Source organism: Myripristis murdjan, chromosome 5 (genome assembly GCF_902150065.1).
Source record: "Myripristis murdjan chromosome 5, fMyrMur1.1, whole genome shotgun sequence".
Classification (NCBI taxonomy): Eukaryota; Metazoa; Chordata; class Actinopteri; order Holocentriformes; family Holocentridae; genus Myripristis; species Myripristis murdjan.
Window position 1 is genome coordinate 31,230,164 of NC_043984.1, and position 22,228 is coordinate 31,252,391.

Here is a 22,228-nt window from a genome sequence, read left to right on the forward strand (position 1 = left end):
TCCAGAGTGTATGCAACATTTTCAGTTCATGACATGGCACCAATTAAAGTGTTTAAATGGAGTTCTTAAAGACTGGCAGTCAATTTGCACTGTGCAGCCGTGTTGTATGACAGTTATAACACTTTCTGCCATGTTTTTTCTGAAAGTGTATCATTTAGTTTTTCTATGTATGCCAATATCAGAAATGCAACATATTTTTTGCACGCATTTTTTTTTTTTTTTTTTTTTTTAAAGTTACAACAATATTCTGTAACTCACAATTATCCATTTTTCACAGCGTGAACTTCAACATCCATGATTGAAAAACTTTATTTTCCATGAATGCAAGCAAAAAAACAGTATATTGTCTTTTGGCAAGGCGCATCGCTCAGGTTTTTTAAAAAAAAAAAGCGTTCACAAAAAAATTGCAAATTTCTATTTTTTATTTCCTCAGGTTCCTCAGGTTTAGGTTATTTTTTCTCTGCTGTTTAAACTGTTCATATTTCTATTTTTTTTTATATATTTCTTGTTTATAGTGTATATATTGCTTGCTGCTATTTATCATCTGTTATACTGTAAATTTGCACATTGCCCACATCTATGCACATTGTATACATCGATGCACACTGTTTTTTTGGTTTTTTGCACATTGTTTTTTGCATATTGGGTAGATCTTTAGATCTCTAGTGTCATCTTTTATTCTTTATTTTTTATTTATTTAATCTTGTACTCTGTGGATACTGCTGAAAACTGTGAATTTCCTTCGGGATGAATAAAGTATTTATCTATCTATCTATCTATCTATCTATCTAAATTTTGACTTTCTTAAGCTGAAGTTGAATTGTGATTTGAATTTGAGAGTTGTTGCCAAAAACATGCCATGATCTTTCCTGCCATTTGAGACTGCACAATTGGCATTCACTCTGCAAAAACAGTTAAACGGGCCGACGAATGAAAACAGGCTCAGGGACGCTAAGACCTTAAACTGCTCGTGTGTAGGTAGAGGATTCATATTCAGATTAAGCTCAACCTGCCATTATCACTTAGCGCGCTTGGTATTCAGCGTGGAGTCCATTACGGGCTGTAACAGGAGATCGAAAAATCAGAAAGTGGACGGCAAGTGAGAAGGTAAAGCGCCATAATATAAGCCGTATCAACACAGAGTCCTATGTGGAGGTAATGGCACCAGGAGTGGAGAGAATTTCAATAAAAAAACATGGAGGGGGGAGAAAAAAAAACAAAACAAACGAATAACAAAGCAGGCGGATGTGGGAGCAGCAGGGAGGAGAAGCGGGGCAAATGGCACAACAGTTAATGGCAGGTTGTAAATGCGGCGGTCACCGGAGCAAGGCGGCGGCACGTCGCAGGAGAAGAAGAGACGGCGAGGACCTTCTGTCTCGCTTCCCGCCTCGGCTGACCTGAGGCGGCCCGAGCCGCCCGGCCCGACTTTGCAAGGGCTTAGCACGGGATAAACGCCTGCCTTCGCCCTTCCACCTCAACGGTGATCTCACCAGGTCCTTTAGGCTGAAGCACTGATCTCTCTCTCTCTCTCTCTCTCTCTGTGCATTCTCTCTTTATCTCTCTCTCCCTCACCATCACTTCCTCTTCCTCTCCTTCTCTTCAGCGTTTCCCTGCAGTGCTAAGCTTAATGCTGCCTTAGGGGCGACGGCCCTGACAGCCAAACCACTGCTGTCACTCAGCCTCCTGAGATCAGACCTAGGACAAGGACCCTGTCACACACACACACATACACACACACACACGCACACACACACTTCACAGACATATGTGAACGGTGTCAGGGGAGTTTGTGGTGGATGTGCGGCATTAGTTGAACAAGTGACAACAACAGTTTCCTGTCTCATGGTGGAGCCATGAAGGACAGGAAGATGGAAGTAAACAAACCCAGGCTGAGATCAAGAGGGTGCACCCACACACACACACACACACACACACACACACACACACACACACACACTTAGACCGATACACACCTAGACAGACACACACAGATCGACTCAAAAGGAAGTGTGCAACAGACAGTGATTCATAAAACGTTCAAGATCACAGTATAGAATGGAAACGCGGCGGAGATACACAGGCACACTTGTACACACTTATACACACACGCTCACTCACACACACACACACACAGACACACACACGCGTTCACAGAGAGACGTGCATGCACGTCACCACCAAAACCTACAGCAGACACATGCGCCGTAACAGCAGCTCACACGCAACCCGGGCAGATATGAGCAATGTCAAAACGAGTTCATACACACGCACGCACGCACACACACACACACACACACACACACACACACACACACACAGCGAGCAGAATTTCCATGAGTTGCTGCGCAGAGGAAACTTTGATGTCGCACATCATGCCCCGGGTTATGACACACGAACACACAGTGCACTCTCTGTGTGTGCGCGCGCATGTGTGTGTGTGTGTGTGTACGTTTGTTGATGTGTGTGTGTGTGTGTGTGTGTGTCATGTGTGGGTCATGTTGGCTGACTGTCAGTGCGTCTCTATGAGCTCCACATGTGCGAAGTTAATCCCCGCCACCAGAGAACATGCATGATTCAACTCTGTCTATTTAAATGAGGACATACCTTCAGCTGCATGTGCACGCGCACGCAGACGCACGCGCACACACACACACACACACACACACACACACACACTTAAACACACTCTTACCTTCATTGCTGTTAGTTCCTGCGGTGCCTAGAGCTTGTAGTGATATAGTCCATAGCAGCATCGCAGTCAGCCCCGGCTCTGAAGCCATGGTGTTCTCCCTCAAAACCCCACCAGTCTCCCTCTACCTCTCTCTCTCTCTCTCTCTCCCTCTTCCTCTCTTGCTCGCTCGCCCTCACTCTCCCTCTCTGCCACTCGCAGCCTCTCTTCTTCCTCTGTGTCCCGGGGTTGGAGCATAAGCAAGAGCCGGCACTGAGGAGAGAGTGCGAGCGCGAGTGTGAGTGTATGTGTGTGAGTGTGTGTGTGCGTGTGTGTGGAGTGTGTGTGTGTGTGAGTGTGTGTGGGTGTGTGTGTGTGAATGTGGGGGCTGCGAGCTCATTGGGTTAGAGTTGGAGAGCCTGCCTCTGTGGCTCGCTCAGTCTGCCGGCTCTCTCTCACACACACACACATACATACATACACTCTCGGCAGCCAGCCGGAGGGGGGGAGGGACGTGCGTGTCTGTCAAAGTCGGCGCAGCCAATTAGAGCGCGGGATCGGCCGCTGCTGACGACTAAATGCTCTCTTCGTCGCCACACCTACCCATCCTACCTGCCTGGCCAACTCTCACTTTCTCTTTATCTCTCTGGGTCATGAGCAGGCACACTGCATCTCTCTCTCTCTCTCTCTCTCTCTCTCCCACTCTCTCTCTCTCTCTTTTATTTACCCTCATTCGTCATTGGCTTGCTGCTCTCAGACACTCTCACCTACCCAGTGGCAAATATCTGATTGATGGGACGGACTAGAAAACAACAACCGCATGTCTGCAGGGCTCAAGGGCAATGATCGGGTATCGATCTGCAATATCACATTCATAACGCCAGTATCCATGTACAGGTGGAGGAAAAGTGTATGTTTTCATGGATGTGTGTCGGAGTGTGTGTCGGTCTGTGCTATTCAAGGACAATGATCATGTATTGGTTCATCTGACAGGAGGGAAACTTGGCAACTGTGCCACATTATTGCACCTGTCTGGATCAATCGCTTTGCGCTCCAGTCAGCAACACACGCACACACACACACACACATGCACACGCACATACACATACACATACATACACACACACCAACACACTCCTTCACGCATCGCAGCAAAGTGACCTGAAATTTGTCGTGATACACCCTCATACTGTAGGTTATGGCGCTCGTATGAAATGAGAGGACATTGGCAAATTTTTAGCGGCTGGTAAACCCACCGAAACACAGTTTTTTCATGTGTGAAATGCGGTTTATGCCCACATTTCACACAGATGTAAATGTTTCTGGTACAAATTTATATGTTACATCATAATATGTAACATCAGACTGATGCAAGTTACATGTAATCAGGACCCTATCAAGAAAATTAATTCTAAATTTGCATTCTGGCAAAACGTCTTAAAAAGGTGTTATGCATCATGGTCAATAATAAGTAGTAATTTATTGCAATTATGATGATTACAGATGTTTTAGTTGTTGCTTTTGCTGTAGTTGTGTTTGTTGTTTTTACCGTTGCTGCTTTTGCTGTTAAATTATAATATACTTTCATATGTTATATTATACTGATGGTGTTAATGATGAGGAGGATTCTGATGGTGAGGATGATAATTGTCCATGTAATTGATGAATAATGAAAAGCAAATGATAGTAACGTATTCATATTATAAATAAGAATGATAATTTGTTATTATTCATAATAACTATTTATATTACTGGTGTTTTTTTCTCATATTGGTGGCCATTTGCCCGATGAGAGACACAGTTTACTTTTCACTGTTTACCATCACATCAGTGGCTACCGAGGCCCGGCTGCTCTCTCAAGTTGAGGCGACAGTATAATGTGAACAGGATGAATTTATCACAGCTCTGCCCAGCGGTCTGCCAGCTCTGCTGCCATGCTGAGCCTCAAAAACTGAACTGTACGCCCTGTAAGCCCCGGGACACGGCAGCACAACACTGTCACTGCTTGGCTGCCATCACGACAAGGCTGCCGCTGAAGCGTCGCTGCTGGGCCCTCTTGGTTTCTCGCTCGGCACGCATGCGCGGAGGAGGGGAAAAAGTTGCGCTCGTCCTGCAAAATATCTAAAACTGCGCCGCTCGCCGAGCGCTCCCGAGAATCATGCACATACATGCAGCTGGTCTGCCGAAGTGAGGGAGATGGAGGGATGGAGGGATGGAGGAGATGAGTGTCCAGGCCAAATGCAGGCAGTGGTGCGCCTGCCAAAGCCTTCCTCCACCCCCCTTAGTCCTGGAGACACAAGGGGTTTCTGTGTGAGTTTATAATGGTTCCTCCACAGCATGTACAGGGATGCCTTGTGCCTACGTGCAGTGTCTCAATAAAGGGTGGAGCAAGCAAGACACACACACGCATACACATACACACACATACACACACAAATACAGAGGGCTATGCTTTGTATTCAGGCACTCTTCATTATTCTCTGTGGCTGTTTTGTCCCTGATCTGCAGTGTGTGTTCATGTGTGAGGCTCCATTGCTTTACCACTAGGCTGCACTGTCAGTCTGCCTGTCTAATAGGCTGCAAGCCTGCCAGGACAACAACACTGTCATCTTCACCCTAATCATCAAATCTTTCAAGAACAGTAGCGAGAACACTCGCTGAACCCTCAAACACCATCTTTGCGACATAAAAGGAATAAACACTTTTTTTTTCGAAATCACAGCAAATCGCATTAAAGACTAACCCATATGAAACCAGGAGCGGGACTGGCAGAGGGAGAGGACGCTTAATTTGGGACACGCTGACAAAAAGGGGGGTAACATCTATATTATCCCTGTTAACACAACACGAGGAATATTAGAAACACAGCTAGGAATGTGACAAATATGACTCTGCTGCATGTCGCTGCCCTCATGATGAAATGCAGAGTGACTTTGTGGACGCAGAATGTTTGTTTATTTTTTTTACACCCAAATATGATGATGTTTTATTGTGGCGCCATCAGCTCTGAACCAGAAAATGGATCTGTATACGCGGAAAATCACACTGGATGCTGTCACGGTCACCTTTTCCATCTTTGGTAATTGATTGTCTACGCAGATTTACATCAATATGACATCTCAGTTTAGGGAGCAGCACAAACTCCTCTCGCTCATTGCTGCCGACAGGAGGTGGTGAATAATTTACATTTCCAATTGAAATGTTCAAGAGCGCAGGAATAATAGTTTTGCGGGGCACGGGAGGTGCAGAATAAGAGCAGGGATATGAAGGTGAAATTTGAACACGGATCGGAGGGGAAATAATGGTACTGTAAGGTGCTTTTGTCCCTTCACCGCGAATGAACTGGTGTGAGAGATTAATGTGTGATAGATGTCAGTTATTACTCAGACTGAAACACCACACACACACACACACACACTGCCAAGCTCATTAAAATGGCTCCCCATAGCTCCCTGCTCTCACAGTGAGTCTTTGAGAAGCCTTGTTGTACTCTCATATATGCATCCTCTATAATGAGCAAATCTACTAACTACGCCATTGCTGCAGGAACAAAGTGGGGTGTCCCCTGTAAATATATATATATATGTATATATATATATATATATATATATGTATGCGTGTGTGTGTGTGTTTGTGTGTGTGTGTGTGTGTGTGTGTGTGTGTGTGTGTGTGTGAGGACCATCCTGTGATAGGCATCTAAATAACTCCACATGGGTTTACCTGGGGGGTCTGTGGGCAGCAGTTGTCATTAAAGCCCTACAATGTGTGTCTGCCTACATGTGTGCACGCTTGTGTGTGTGTGTTTATGTGTGTGAGCGTGAGTGAGAGAGAGAGAGAGAGAGAGAGAGGGAGAGAGAGAGAGAGAGAGCAGATGGTGGGGGTCAGTGCGTGCCTAGCGTTGTGGGGCTTGTTGGTGTATGTTGGCTAAATATAGCCCAGTAGTGACAGAGCTGTTCAGAGCACAGTCACTGACTCTGTCACCGCTCTGACTTTAATGCTTTGATCAATTCGGCTCCATTCATTTCATGTCAGCTCATTTCAAAGCGTGTGGATTCATTTCAGGTAAATTAATGTGAACTATACCTATCGAAGCTAACTAACCATAAAATACGCCACTAAAAGCTGTAATTTTACCTGCCAGGCAATATTATTATCCACCGATCTAAACAAAATAATTAGGTTTTAAGAAAAGCATTCATTTATGTCTTTTCTTCCCCATTCAGTACCCTCTCTTCATTTAACTTCCGCTGCTTTGTCACCAGTTACTGTGATCTATATTATGAATTTAGGTCATAAAAATTCATGCCAACCTGAAAATGTGTATCTGTGGTATTTTGCAGGTGCAGGGTAGTAAAGGTGAACAGGAAAAAAAACGGCTAATACCCACACACTGCTTTTGTGTTCCCAAGTGCATTTTCTTCTTTTTTCTTTTTACATGCTCCGAGCACAGTACCATTTTTGACTTTGTCAGGTAAAGACGATCTCACAAATGCACCTGTATATATAGATAATGGGTGGTAATTGAGCTTATGCATCATTGTCTCATAATGACAAAACTGGCTATAAAAAATATTGGATACAGTAATGACTTGTTATGAGGTGTGCAGTGTTAAATTTCACAGTGTACACAAGCTAAACCAGATGAGACAACAGTGTTTCTTAATCAAATCAAATTGATCATATCGGTGCTCCCATTAGCAATTAGTAGTTTGGATAAGATCCAGATTCAGTTATCTATGAGACAGAGACATGTTTGACTTTTTACATCAGTAGCAAATGGGTTCACCCATCATTTGTATGTGATTAAGACCGTCTTGTCTGTTTACTTGTATATATTGTGAAGATGAACCTAGTGACAGTGTGCGAATGTGTCCCATGCTGAATGCATTTCACTAGTTATGAGACAATAATGCATATATGCATACTGTTTACCAATACAGGTGGAGTCATGTGATCTCAAAAAAGATTTAAAAAAATAAATCATGCTTGGAAATTCATAAGCAGCGTGTGCAGGTAGTTGAAGTTTCTGTAAATAAAGAAGTGGTTAAACTGAGTTTAGGTGGATTTACGCTCCACTCCATCCCTAAATACAGGTGAACATGCGACTTTGTGATTTCACACATAGTTTCCTGACAAAACAGGCATGATTTACCGTCATCTGGATGGCTTGTTTGATCAGACTCACAGCTTCTGAGTCTTCTATCCACAAGGCTGTCCAGGTAGATTTGAGATCTGGAGGAAATTGCAGAACACCTCCCCTTTCAGAACTCTTTTTCTCCTCTTCCCTCCTCCTCTCCGGCAACAATGACAGACATTGAGCATCCTAAGCTGCTTAGATCTCCTGCAAAGACATCTCTTCCTCCTCACATCTCTTCTCATCTGTTTCGCTTGTCATCCCCCAGTTTTCTGCTTCTCCCTCCAACATGGAGGTCAGTGAACTCTCTTATCAGGGTGCTGCAGCTTACACAGTTCAGGGTCAGAGGTGGTACAGTTAACAGGTAGACTCACAGAGATGTGTTTTGTGACCAGGGTTGAGTCATAACACACTGTATAAAATGCGAGTGGAGTCATTTAATTGCAATAAATAAGCAACTGCATTAACAGTGCAAAAATACTTTAACCCTCAGGTGACCAACCGGAGTCATATCTGACCCCAGACATATTTTTATTAAGATTTTAATGATTATTTCTTTGATTATTACAAAATTTAACATAATTATTCCTAAATATTGTTGTCATTCAAATGATGGTTCTTCATTCATTTTAAATTGGGGTCCCTAGTTTGACATGAGTGAGTGTGAAATGGCACTTTGTTAAATGTACCGTAGGTGATAATTGGAGGATTCATTTGCGCTCAAGCAAAGTCCTTAGGCAAGATTTTTGTGATATTATACAAATATTTGTTTCAGACAGCTTCAAATACTGGTTTATTAAGGCTGTTGAAGTTCATGTGCAAACACTCAATTCTCTCCAACACGACAAGAAAACACAAAAATCTGTCTTACCCTGATCTGTATCAGGGTGACAGGGCTGCAACAGAGTAAATGAGCCAGTCTTTTCTTCCATTTTTCTTTGTAAATTCCTGCAGCTTCTCCTGGGGGATTCCCAGATGCTCACAGGTATGCTGGGCGATGTAGTCCTAACAGCATGTTCTGGGTCTACCCTGGGATCGACTCCCAGTAGGTCCTGCCAGGTACACCTGCAAAGGGAGGCACCTGGGTGGCATCTTTACCAGGTAGAGGAGTGGCAACCACAAAAAAAAAAAAAAAAATGAGGTGGGCCACCATGTAGAGGAACTTAATGTTGTCATTTGTGTCTGTGGTTGTCTTTCGGTCTTTACCCAAAGTTCATGACCGTAGGTGAGGGCTGGAGCGAGGATCTACTGGCAAATGAAGACCTTTGTACTGTGCTTTACTGCAGCGGACACAATTTCACACTCCTTTTTGCTCTCACTCATTAATAAGACCCAGAGATACCTGAACTCCTCCACTCAGGGCAGATGTTCATCCCCACATAAACGGGACAATCACAGTTCTCCTGGAGAGAACCTTGGCCTCAGATATGGAGGCACTGACTCTAATCCTCCCTGCATCTCTCTGATGCAAACCCCTAATGCACACGTGCTTTATTATTTCCAGAAAGCAGAGATGCCAGCCAAATGTCAACAAACCAGACACTGTCCAGACCTTGGCTTTGCCTTGATATCTTCCCCATAAATTTTCACAAACAGGAGCGGAAACAAGGTGCATCTTTGTTGGAGTCCTACGCCCACATTAAATGACCTTGACTTAATGCCAGGAATGTGAAAACAGCTTTCACTTTGAGTTTATCATGACTGAAAGGCTCAAAGCAGAGGCTCCGGCATCCCATACAGACCATCTCATACCTGCAGCACCTTTCACAGGATAAATGAGGGAATGCAGCTGCAGACCTTTCCCAAAGCCACAAAACACATGTACCCAACTCCCATGTCCCATTTCTTATATCTTTACTAACATCTTCCCTTGGCTTTCCTCATGAGGCTGATCGGTTTAATCCTGTAACAGTTTGGAAAATACCCTCAGGTCTCCATTTTATTTATTTTATTTTATTTTTTTGACTCAACTCATCTTTTTCAGACAGCACCTTTCATACAAACATGCAGCCCAAAGTGCTTCACATTGCAAGATTGAAAGAATACAGATGAAAAACAAAAAACAGTGATTAATTTGAAAAACTAGGCCTATAAAATTACTTTAAAATAAAAGCCAGATTGAACACCCCAACAACATCCAGAACCTTTCGGATTTCCAAATAGAGCTCTTCCACCTTTTGCTCCTTTGCCTCCAGAGAGAGGCAAAATGGACGCATTTCTTAAACTAAACCTCCCCATACAGACTTAATAAAATGAAATAGCTCTCCACCTATCACAGTGACATTTGCCAAAGAGATGAGCTCAAACCCTCCAGAAACTTCCAACACTGCTGCGCGAGCTGAGGGTGTGTCTGTCAGGTTTAGTTCCTCAACATGTTCAAGGTCAGTGTCTGCTCACCCCTGCTGAGGATGGCTCAAACCACTCCTGAGTTACTCTTTCAGGCCGTCTGAAAGTGTGGCACACATTGGGCCAACGTTGCCCACAACACTGGCCACAATACCTGGGCTGACACCTGGAGCCAGGCCAGAAACTGGTGGTCGCAGGTGGCTGCACTCGCTTGGCCAGACGCTGCACAAAAACAGCAATATGTGACATGGTGTTGTGGGGTCACCACCTACAAAGTGAAGGGCAGGCGTCTAGACCGGCACTAGAGAAATAACAGAATAAATGCTCAACAAAACACACTCTGAAAAATACAAGAAATGTTAAGAAATGTACAACGGAGAGAGCAGAACTGACCAGGGCCATTGTGGCATGGGGTTGGCGTTTAATTGCGATGTTAATATTGAAGTTACAGCCTCTTCACCACATCTTAAAAACTCATAGTGAGCCTTACAAATCTCCATTTTTCTGTGAAAAGCAGGAAAAAAAAATCAGCCAGTTGGATGAGATAACTCCACTTGTATTCAGTGCTAATCAACTTGTGTCTTGAATCAAATGCTTGCTCAAATAAGTGGAGCTGTACTGGAAACAAGTGGGATTATCTCAGCCCACTTTAAGATTTTTTTTTTTTTTTTTTCCTAATTGTTTTCAGAAAAATCTGTTTTAAAGAGCAAAACTGAGACTAAATGAGTTGTTCAGTGGGATATTTTGGTCCACTTTTTTTTGACATTGTATGCTGTTTAGAGGCACAGTGAGCCAAAATTAGCCGAGAGTGAAAGAAGCTGAGAAGTCCAATAGAATATCGCAATGATTACCAATTTGAGTTGGTAAACAGAAATGTCAAATGATTACACTTTGTAGTCTTTGTGATCCTCGGCAAGGGCAAATGCGTACATCTTGTTGTTAGAGTAGCTTGATCCCAGTGGGAATCAAACCGCTGGCTGTGGCAGTGTTAGTGCCACCTCTCCCCACTGAGGAACAAAGCGTGTACTCCGAAATGCACTCCCACCAGACTGGAAGAAAGACTCTGAAGAGACTGAGCTGTCTGGGCAAATGCTTTTTTTGTCTGTTCAAAATGCCTCTGACTTGCCTTCATGAATGTTAATGCTAATGCTGATATTCATTGTTAAGATCTCAATAGCCTCTTCAAAGATGTTTCCTCAGAGCAGGGATTTTTATGGGCAACCGCCTCAACCTGACCGTGTAACCCCATGTCAACTCTGAGAGCACTTAGGTTTGCTAGTTTTTAATGAGCCTGCCTTTCAGTTCACACTTGTGCAGTGTTTTTGCTGGCAATTTGTGATGCTTCCTTTGAACCGTGCTTCTGACCAAAAAGACAGGACCAAACAGAATCCATAAAGTCCAACCCTTCAGCTGTCAAAGTTGCTTGTCTGGCCAACACTGAAGCTCAGAGATGCGTTCACACAAAGCGCTGTAATCTGCGGCGAAAGCAGTTCCCACAGACAGACTTCAGACTGCTCGCAGCCTCATTAGTATGTTGTGCCTTAATGAGCGCTGATTATTCAATCTAATTTACCTGCATATGTTGCTGATTGCTGCTTCACTGATTGCTTTCTTGTCTGCACAGTTGCAGACAAGAAAGTCCATGCGAGTGCTCAGGGTTTCCTCTGCAGTCGTGTGTCTTACACTGAATTGGAGGTCCTGCTGCGCATGTAACATATGCACTGGTGTGTTAATTCTCTGCAGAGTCAAATTTATCAAACAATTTAATCTGGTATGGAGTCCTTTGATCATTTTTTTTTCAAAGGGGATGAATTGTGCCAATGGGCTGAGAAAATCTGAGAAAGAAAAATGTCTCAAACTTGTCTCTTTTATTGATACCAGTCGAGTGATCTGCCTCCTTCTTATTTCAAAAAAAAAAAAAAAAAACTTTTACAGTTGTTTCTATAAAATTACTTTAACAAGAGGAACTGCAACGGGAACAAGTGCAGTTATCTCAAGCAGGTGCTTATAAATGCAGTTACATTAATTAATTAAGAGGACAATTTTTGCTCTGCTGTTATGTATCAATGCAGCTAAAGCCCTATTCATTTAGTGCACTCGGTGAATTACGTGATTCGGATTCGACTGTATTTCCACTTTAATTTATTTATTTTTCATTGATCGCAGACTAACAGAGTAACACTGATACCTCAACCTGACCTGGACACCACATTTCCACCACCGATGCTGACAGCAGACAAAAGAATATGTCTCTGATCCATCTGAACAATGACAAAATTAAACTAATCATTTGGAGCCAGTGGGTAAACAGTTATAACTCATTTTCCCCCCACAGAGATCCTTCCTTGCATGTGCAAACAAAGAAAAGAAGTGGACCTTCTCTGTTTTGATGTGATTCTTCAGGCTATATGTTTAGGTATTGGATTGTGGAGATTTTCTGATACGATACACAGTTTTCAAACATCACTGATGCACTGATAATAGCACTGGCGCTGGATCTTCCCTAGATGATATGACACTGATTGGGTGTCAGAAAGCGAGCATCAGATAAAAGTGAACCATGAAAAGTCAGTTGATTGAAGTAAAAAAAGAAAGAATATGTGGTGCTCGGTGGCTGACGGCAGATTGGCCGGCCTGAGTGTGTTTGCTAAACACAGAGAGGATCTAAGAGCAGCAGAGACCGTGAGAGGGTTTTAACCAAGCACAACATCAATAATGAGGTCACGCACAGTGCATGTGTGTGTGTATACAAATGTGTACATGCAGCACTGGGTCTACACACACTTTTGTATGCTGGTATGTGTTTGTGTATGTGTGTGTGTGTGTGTAAGTGAGAGAGAGGAAGAGTGAGGGAGAGAAAGGGGGGCACGAAGGGGTCAGTGTTGTTGTTGTGCTAATACAGTTTAGTCCTAATTAGCACGCTGCCTCTAAGCCTCCAGCATCCTCTCACTATACAGAACAACATTTCCTAACAATCAATTTTCATGAAAACAAGAATGAGCCCCAAAACTGCAACATAACGACCCCGAGTCTTTGTTGTTGCTCTTTTGTTGTTGTTGTTGTTGTTGTTGTTTTTCCTCTTTCATGTTACATTTCTCCAAGACCATGACATACCAGCGCGAGACTGACATCCCAAAAGACGAATAGCTAAAAGTGATGAGTTGTCTTGTATCTTGTCTCCGAGAAAGCGCTGGCGACTTGTCTCGGCTTGTTTGGAAACCCCGAGAGCTGACAGACTGACAGAGACCACTCCAGAGAGACCCTGACAGACAGTGTGTGTGTGTGTGTGTGTGTGTGTGTGTTTCTCATCTGGTCCTATGTCTGTGCATGGGGCACGAAGGGTCAGTGTGTGATGTGTGCCTCATTGTTTCTTGTATCGTGGAGAAAAAAAAAGGGAGTAAGACAACATGAGAGGTGGTTGGATCTACAGAATATCATCGAGACAAACATGCAAGAAATCATATTTATCGAGGCAAATGGAACAAAAATCCTTTATTCTTATCAGAATAACAGAATAACAATAACAAGAAAAGTGCTTGTACACTTTTGCTGTCGTGATCTTTATTCAGCATGTCACAGCTTGCCAATATCTCATTAAAAATGTGCACATAACAGAACTTACTGGGGCAAAGTCAAAGGGCATTTTCTTCTTTCATACAAAATAAATAACTATTTATTCACAGCCATTAGTAAAGGCAGAAGTGTTTTTGTATGAGTTAAATAAATAAATATTTACAAAATATGGTATATAGTAAAAAACACATAATTTACAGCTATTTTTACACCACATGAATCAGAAAGGATTAAAGATAAATGGAAGTAGGTCAAATTAGGTCAATATACACTCCTCAGGTTTACATGAGGCTTTCCCAGCATGCACTGGGTGAAGGGCAGGGAGACACCGTGGGAAGGTCTTCAGTCTATCTCAAAGAGACACTCACATTCATATTTATAGGCAGTTTATAGTCTCCATTCCACCTGAAGTGCATGTCTGTGGACTGTGGGTGGAAACTGGAGCAGCATCCGCAGGAAACCCACATGAAAAACAGGGAGAACATGAAAGTCCACATGGAGAGGCGTCGAAAAGGGGATTGAACGTGTGTCCCTCTCGCTGTGAGGTGACACCGAACCGCCACGGGACCCGCTGAAAACATCACCACTTTTGCTCCCTCGCCTTAACAAGTTGATGTGACAAAGTGGCACCTGTGGATCCAGCAGGGATCCACACTGGCTGGGAGGGCTTGCAATTCCTAACAATTACATTCCCATAGAACTAAACTGCCTTCTCAATTACATTTCAAGGAAAACATATTTTTGTTGTGGATTCCGTTTTTTTCTGACATCTCAAACACGTTTCTAATCAACATACTGTATCTTGTATATCATGACGGGCAGCATTTTAACCAGTTTTGTTACTTTACCCACCAAAACTGCTTGGCTAAGGTTAGAGAAAGATTAGGTTTAGGCATAAAAACCACTTGGTTAAGGTCATGTTTGCATGCCTCCTAAGGTGGGTATCAGACTATGGGATTAAAAATGTTCATGTGATGTGTTACAAATAAATGTAATCCAATTACAAATTACAATTACAATTACATTCTTTAAAAGTAATTGAGAATGGAGATAAGTTGTATAAAAATCTATTTTTTAGGACACAGGGCTAAAATCATGTACCCAGGCTGATTTGTGAATAAAGATAGATAGATAGATAGATAGATAGATAGAGAGAGAGAGAGAGAGATACTTTATTCATCCCGAAGGAAATTCACAGTTTTCAACAGTATGCACAGATTACAAGATTACATAAATAAAAAAATAAAGAATAAAAGATGACACCAGAGATCTAAGTACCCAATGTGCAAAAAAAAAAACAAAAAACGTGTGCATAGATGTATACAATGTGCATAGATGTGGGCAATGTGCAAAGGAGCCTGCTGAGTCATGGCACCAGCACCGTCAAACCTTTTCATCACAGTTTATAAAGGGTAAGACCAGTTTTCAAGCCTCTAAACTATTGCATGCTAAGGTTTACACTTTATTTGACTAGGTGTTACATGGGATAAAATAGCAGCTTTCCTGCTGTCTGTTCATTTGCCACATAACGTGTGGCACTTGGCCATAAACCAAAACAGTTTTCCATTAGCCGGTCATCTTTTCGTCCAACAGTTCTGACTAAAAATTGAATGTGCTTTCAAGAAATAGCCAGTGCCTCATGCCCGAGCGTAATGTCTTTTACAGCCCCCTCGGCTACATAAATTTTTATTGTGAAAAAAAAAAAAAAAGTATAAATATGGTCTGATGTTGAGGTGAATTTGCCAGTAAGCCCATTTCTGGTAGGTTTGGCAACTGGGTTTTATTTCCCCCGTTTGATATTAATCTTTCTCACTGTTGAGCAATTTATTTCAAATTGTTAGAGTCTCCTGGAATCCCATTTTATTATAGTAATGAGTTTGTTTTTATTGGGACAGAATAATTAAATTTTTCCAAGTGTAGCCCAGCCTTCCTTTTGGTAAAAGTTAAATCCCCGCTCTTAGTAGTTTGTCCTTCATGAAACACTCCGTGCATTTTAAAGTTTATAAAGATGAAACCATTATTAGTCTTCATCCAAAGTTGGTGTAAAACTGGTGTAAAAAATGAAAAGGTGAAAATGAAACACACCCTTCCTCCCATGCACCCTGTTGCCTACACAGCACCCCAGCTTGCCACCCCCATGCAACACTTGGCCCCCCACCTTGGGCACCCCGTTTACAAAAATCCTAGGGCCGCCACTGCAAGGTCAGACGAAACAAAGCGAAACAGAGCCGCAGCCCTGCGTCTCGGAGTTTGTCCTGTACTCGTTCTGTAAATTGCTTTTATTACCCTTGTTTCTATCTGTTTTTGTGTCCTTGCTCTCTGTAAATCACATTGTGACAGACCTGTTTGTTAAAACCCCTCTATAAATAAACTTGACTTGACCTACATGGTACAAAGGACACTCAGCGAGTGCAGAGGAGAAAGAAAAAAAAAAATGTTTAGACAAGATACACTACATACAGACATGGTAAATCACCAGCTTCTTTTAAAACTCTTCTTAAAACTTTTCTGTTTGTGAAAGCTTTTCTAAATGTTTGATATTTGATTTTATTATGCAGTATTTATTCCTATTTATCTGATTTTATTCATATTATTGTATTTACTTTGTGCTCGGCGCTCATGTCCTTATTCTCATTTTATGTCTGGTTTTATTTCTTTCTGCAAGGCACTTTGTAACATCCTTATGAAATGATGATGATGATGATGATGATGATGATGATGATGATGATGATGATGATGATGACTTATTATTATACAACTACACTGGGAGAAATAGTCAGAAGTGCATAGTGGTCAACCTTCCAGTGTCTTTCCACTGGTTGTTGTTGACAGGGCGCTGATGTAATTTTAAAAGCACGACTCATTCATCAGAGTCACGACGAGCATCTTATTTGTGTTTGAATTATCACATATCAAATGAACACAGGTCCTGCTATTGAATTATCACAACAATGAATCAGATTAGCTGTTATTAAAATTTCGGGTTGGGAGGCTAATCACAAGTTATGACACTGGCAGAAAACGATGCTCAACAAATAAAGGTGAGCAGTTTGACATGAGCAAGTTTGCAGGGAAAGTGAAGCAGAAGAGCACGGAGAGCTGTCAGCGCCGTTTCAACACAGACGACGTGAAAGAAGATGAATCTTGGGATGTTCTTGTTTTTGTTAAGTACAGCCTTATTTTCAGAGTGTATTTCTCTTCTGTGCATATTGAAACACACCGTATTATTACGTAAAGAATCATGTTAATTGGATCGTCTCCTGGGTTGGGCAGAATACTTTGAAAGACTGATAAGTGTGTGAGTACTGAATACACTTTGTTGTTACTCCCATGTTGGAACCCAATGAGTCAGCCTATTCACGCCGTCTCATGTGAATGAACATAAACATATGAAACACTCACAAAAAAAAAGAAAAAAAGCTTTCACACCAAAACTATTCACAAGATCTTAAATTATCGTCATTTTCAGAAAAAATTGGTATACCTACAAGAAAATCAAAGTGAAGAGAGAAGTCATTAATTGAATATGACTCTGGAGTGATGCTGCATGGTGATCCAGTTACAGTTTTTGGGAAGAAAACCAGCCATTTTGCTATGTTGCGTCATTTTCCAGTCTCGAGCATGGCTGGGTGTCATTCCAAAATTTTCAATACTGGTACCAGCACCAATACCTTGACTTTGACTTGACTACCGGGTTCTGATACCAATGTTGTAAAATCTTATTGTAAAATTAATTTTATAACATCTCTGGGTGTGGCGTAGTGCTTTACCTGCATGCCTCTACTACATGTAACGTTAGGCAGCCAATCACAAGTATTATTACATCTTTGTACAAGCATTCTGCATGCGTATTGACTCATTGAGAAGGACGAGATTTGGTGCCAAATGACATTCGGTGCCAAATTTCGGTTCCATGGCACCTTTTGATACTCGACAGTATTGCAATTCGGTCGGTGCCATACAAGTTCGGTACCCAGCACTACCCACAAGGCTGCTGGAAAGAGCTCTGATTAGATGACAAATGTACAAAATGTTAAAAAAAAAAAAAATACAGTGAGGTAATATAGGGCCTGGTAACACAAGATGGGTCTCACTGTAATCTCAACACTGTTTCAAAACGCCACACGGACTGACTGACGGTACGTTATTATTTTATCGTGCTTACCCAACGCTGTCACTTGTACTACGTTACCTCCTGGCCGTCATTGTGTCTGGTGTTCCGGTGGGAATATCTGGCGTGGGGAAGCGGTGACTGGAGCCGCGCTTTAACCACTGCTGCTCATGGCTCGTCTCCTGCGCTGATGATAAGACCATCTGACTGGTGGCGCCTCCTCCTGTCCTCCCCTCTGTCGTCTCCGAGCAAATCTCCTCCTCGCTCATTTACACTTCTAAAGGCGGCATACCTGCCTTACGGAAGTCGCTGCTGTGTGTATAGGTGATATATGTGTGTGTGTGTGTGTTGAGGATAATTAGAGGAAGCTATCAGTCTTTATTCCCTCTTTATTTATATATATATATATATATTTTTTTTTTTTTTTACATGCTGGATACAGTGGTGCCATTTCATTTCACAGTGTTTTATGAATCTCCCAGCAACCGTTTTCATTTAAGCCGTGGAATCGATGTGGGACAAATTTCGCAGCTGATAAACTGTGACGGCCCCGCTGTGTATGACCTATCATCGCGGAGGCAGCAAAGACACGCATACACGCACACATGCACACACACGCACGCACGCTCGTGTACCCACATGCACACACACACACACACACCTACTCTTATTGTTGGATAAAGGCAGACAGAAATAGATCTATCCGTCCCATGTCAGGTGTTGTGCTATTAGGGAGAAACGCAGTGCGGAGACAACAGGGTCGTCCTCTCTCTGTCTTAGTCTGTCTGTCAGCTGAAGATCTCTTCATCCCTGACAGACTCTCTCAGAGGGGCGGATTCTAAAAAAAAAAAAAAAAAAAAAAAAAAAAAAAAAGCGCGGGAGGAAGAGGTAGAATGGATAGAGAGACGAAGAGGAGGAGGAGGAAGGGGAGCGAGCGAGGGGAGGTAAACACTGTCACCAAACAGCCAATGAGCTCTTTGTCACTTTGAGAAAGGGAACGAACAGCTCCGGCAGAGGACGGAGGTGTGAGTTTGTGTCAGCATCTGTATGTGTGTGTGTGTGTGTGTGTGTGTTTGTTTGTGTGTGTGTGAGGCTGAATGTATCTTTGTGTCTGTGAATGAAAAGGATGTTGGAAGTAAAGGATTGTGGGAAGGCGTGGGAGTTTACTGGGAGCGCTGCATCATGGGAGGTAGGGTCAGACAGAGTTCACCGTCAAGCATATTGACCCAGGAGCATAACGCACGCATACACACACACACACACGCACACACACACACACACAGAGAAACAAGTGAGCGCAAGCACAGGATACTGAATGAGTCCAGAATTTTGCATCTTGAGGGCACAATGCCCGTGGTGCTTTAAAGCTCTGGCTAAAGACTTTTACACATACACAAACAACATCCCCATCCAACACATAAACACCCGCTACACACACACACACACACACACACACACATACAGTTGATGAGCTTATCTCGTCTGAATGTAGGCTATTCATTTGTTTGCCAAGAGTGGAGATAAAGCAGAGGGACAAAGAACACCAGACACTATAAATCCATTTGTGTGTGAGTGTGTGTGTGTGTGTGTGTGTGTGTGTGTGTGTGTGTGTGCACACGTGCATTCGTGCGTGTGTCTGTGTGTGTTTGCCAGCAGGAGTGTGTGTAACTGTCTGCTGCCCATGTACATGGTCAAGTTAGCATTTGTTTCAGACCTCTCTCTCCCTCTCTCTCTCTCCCTCTCCCTCTCTCTCTCTCTCTCTCTCTCTCTCTCTCTCTCTGTCTTTCTCTCTGTTCAGTGTCAGTAGTGGAGTTTTATTTGAGTGACACACACAATGCAGCACTAACTTGTCTTAATTCCTGTTTATCATGCATCATAGAGTGATGATGATTTTGAATTATTGAGCAGGTTCTTCTGTTCAGCAGCCGGATCAGCACTGCTGCTCTGATCCTCATAATAAAACCCCAGAATGACTCCCAAAACATTCATTATTTCACCACTGACCCGCTAACTGTCTGTCCACATGTCCTGGAAGATTTCAGTGTGGAAAAACCAAGTCGGATATTATCTGTCTTTTTGGCTGGAGCCAGTGCCACCGATAGAGCATATTCACATTTTCCTCTGACGTCATGCTCGAGGTGGGAGGCTCAGAAACTGTTATCATGTCACACTGCTGTGTTTCAGGTTGCATGTCAAGAGGAAATCTGACAAACTGTGGTTATTTCACCGCTTCCCGATTGATGAAAAACTGAAAAGACAGAATTAGAGAGTTACACTTCCTAACTAACATTACCGATTGATAGCGTTACATGATACGACAGGAACAGGGGCGTTCTTTCATCGAAAAGCCGAGATGTGGCATCGACGTCACAGAAATATTCGGTGGTGATGGAATCTGAAAAATGTAAACTTACTTTAATAAACATCAATCAAAAACCAAGTCCCAATTAAACGCCCTTTTAGTGGCTGGTTATATGTACACGTTCATAGGCGTCAATCAGTTTTATAGTCAAAATCTGCTCTCATTCAGGTTCTTTTGTCTATGAGAGGAAAACAGACCTCTGATTGGGCCTTTTGGTGAATATGAGTGAACTTGATTTTCCACTTTGTGTCACTGAAGAATTTTTTTAGCTGCTTTAGATAAGAGCCCAGCAGCCTACAGTACAAATGATGGCGGTGATTGTGGGTGTTTTTTTAGTAGAAAGAATGAAAGTAGAAAGAATGAAAGCCGTTTTCACTGCTCTCTCTAAGTGGCACATAACATGCAAACATTAGGCATTGCGAATAACAATCATCTTTATTTATACAGCATAAAAAAACAACATTGGAAAGGGCTTCAAAATGGTAGCAAAAAAATAAAATAAAGTAAATAAAAGAGTGGAAATATAGAATGAGAGAGAGCTATATGTCTGTTAAAACAGTTTTCAATAGAATAGTATCTCCTGCTCAAGCTGCTCAAAGACTGAATGATGCAGTAAACATCTCAAAATTGCAATTAACAGCCTGGGCTTTTATTTGCTTCAGTCACTGAATGCAACCAACCTTTATTTAGAATGGCCGTGCACAAAAAGACCTGCCTTGAATTCCTTTTGTACAAAACTCTTGCTCAACAAAGATGGAAAACACTATCATTTTTTTTCCTTTCAACTAGTAGGTATGCATATTATGTGCATGAAAATGAGGATACCTAATAACACATCTATTGATTTACTGTAAATGATAAAAAAAATAAATTAACCTGCATTCTTGGTAACTGATCATTTAGACTCTCCTTTTAATTGAAACTGGCCTTCATTTGTCAAAACGTGCACAGGAGCGTTGTTTCAGAAAAACTCAGTGATGATGGGATTTCAAAAATATGAATATACCTTCATTTTAGGTGAGATTATGTACAGATTCAAAAAAAAAAAAAAAGTGTGTGTTCCAGGAACTTCAGCAGAGTGTTGTGTGGCATGAAGAGCCGAGCATCACCCAAACATGTGTTCCAGTGAGCAGAACAGACTTTAATAAATGTGCTCTCGCATGCTGTCAGATATAACAAGCACACAAGTTCTCATTTCACAGCTTGGCCACCCAAGTAGTTTACATTTACCTGCATAAGGTTGGTAATTTTGAGTTCAACATTAACGTTATCGAGCTAGTGAGCAGACTAGTTGTATAAAAGCCAGATGATGTGCCAGTGATCTGTTGTGGCACTGTTGTTTTCAAGGACAGTCTGTCTCTAATTTGTCCTTTTCTTTCATTTTCAGCTTTAGTGTATGAAATTTATGAGCTCAGTTGGGCCACATTGGAAAGAGCAATTAAATAGACAAATCAGGCTGCATCTAGAATCTCAATTTCTATGATTCACACACCTGACATAAGACATAGGGTTACTGTATGTGTGACAGAGTGGTCAGGGAGAAACCCATGGCACTACACTCGAAATTTACCAATATACCATTACCAACCTAGACATTCAAATATACACAAGTTTCTTCATCCAGGAAGACAGACATGATTCCAAGTGTTGGTTTGCAGTTTGGTCAAAGAGCCTGGAAGGCGCGGGAGGGGGAAATGGTTTAAACCAAAAGAAATAAAGCAAAGTCAAGTACAAGTGTGTACATAAAGGGAAATCTATTACAAATATGCAATTCTTTTAATAAATTAATTGCTTCAAGGGATATAAGATACAGTTCGCAAAAAAACTAGTGCTGTAGTGCTTGAGGTCGCTAAAGTGGGGCAGATTAAGGAGGCAAGTGTCCGAGGGTGCAAAATACTCACACACACACAAACACACACACACACATGAACAGTCACAGCAAACCCAACTTGAATTGGTGCCCCAGTGCTTAAAAATCACAGTATGCAGTTAAAGAACCTCTGCCAAGGGGCTGACCCCACCAGGCGGCACTCA

At 42.3% G+C, this 22,228-nt stretch overlaps 1 protein-coding gene across 1 annotated transcript in view; it reads right to left on the reverse strand.

Annotated features, from left to right (window-relative positions):
- Positions 1 to 2,816, reverse strand: part of epha8 (eph receptor A8) — a 102,926-nt gene extending 100,110 nt beyond the window's left edge. The window contains exon 1 of the mRNA XM_030052112.1: positions 2,693 to 2,816. Within this exon, the coding sequence (XP_029907972.1) occupies positions 2,693 to 2,780 (88 nt within the window). The 5' untranslated portion in view covers positions 2,781 to 2,816. The remainder of the gene's footprint in view (positions 1 to 2,692) is intronic.
- Between the last annotated feature and the right edge of the window lie 19,412 nt (positions 2,817 to 22,228).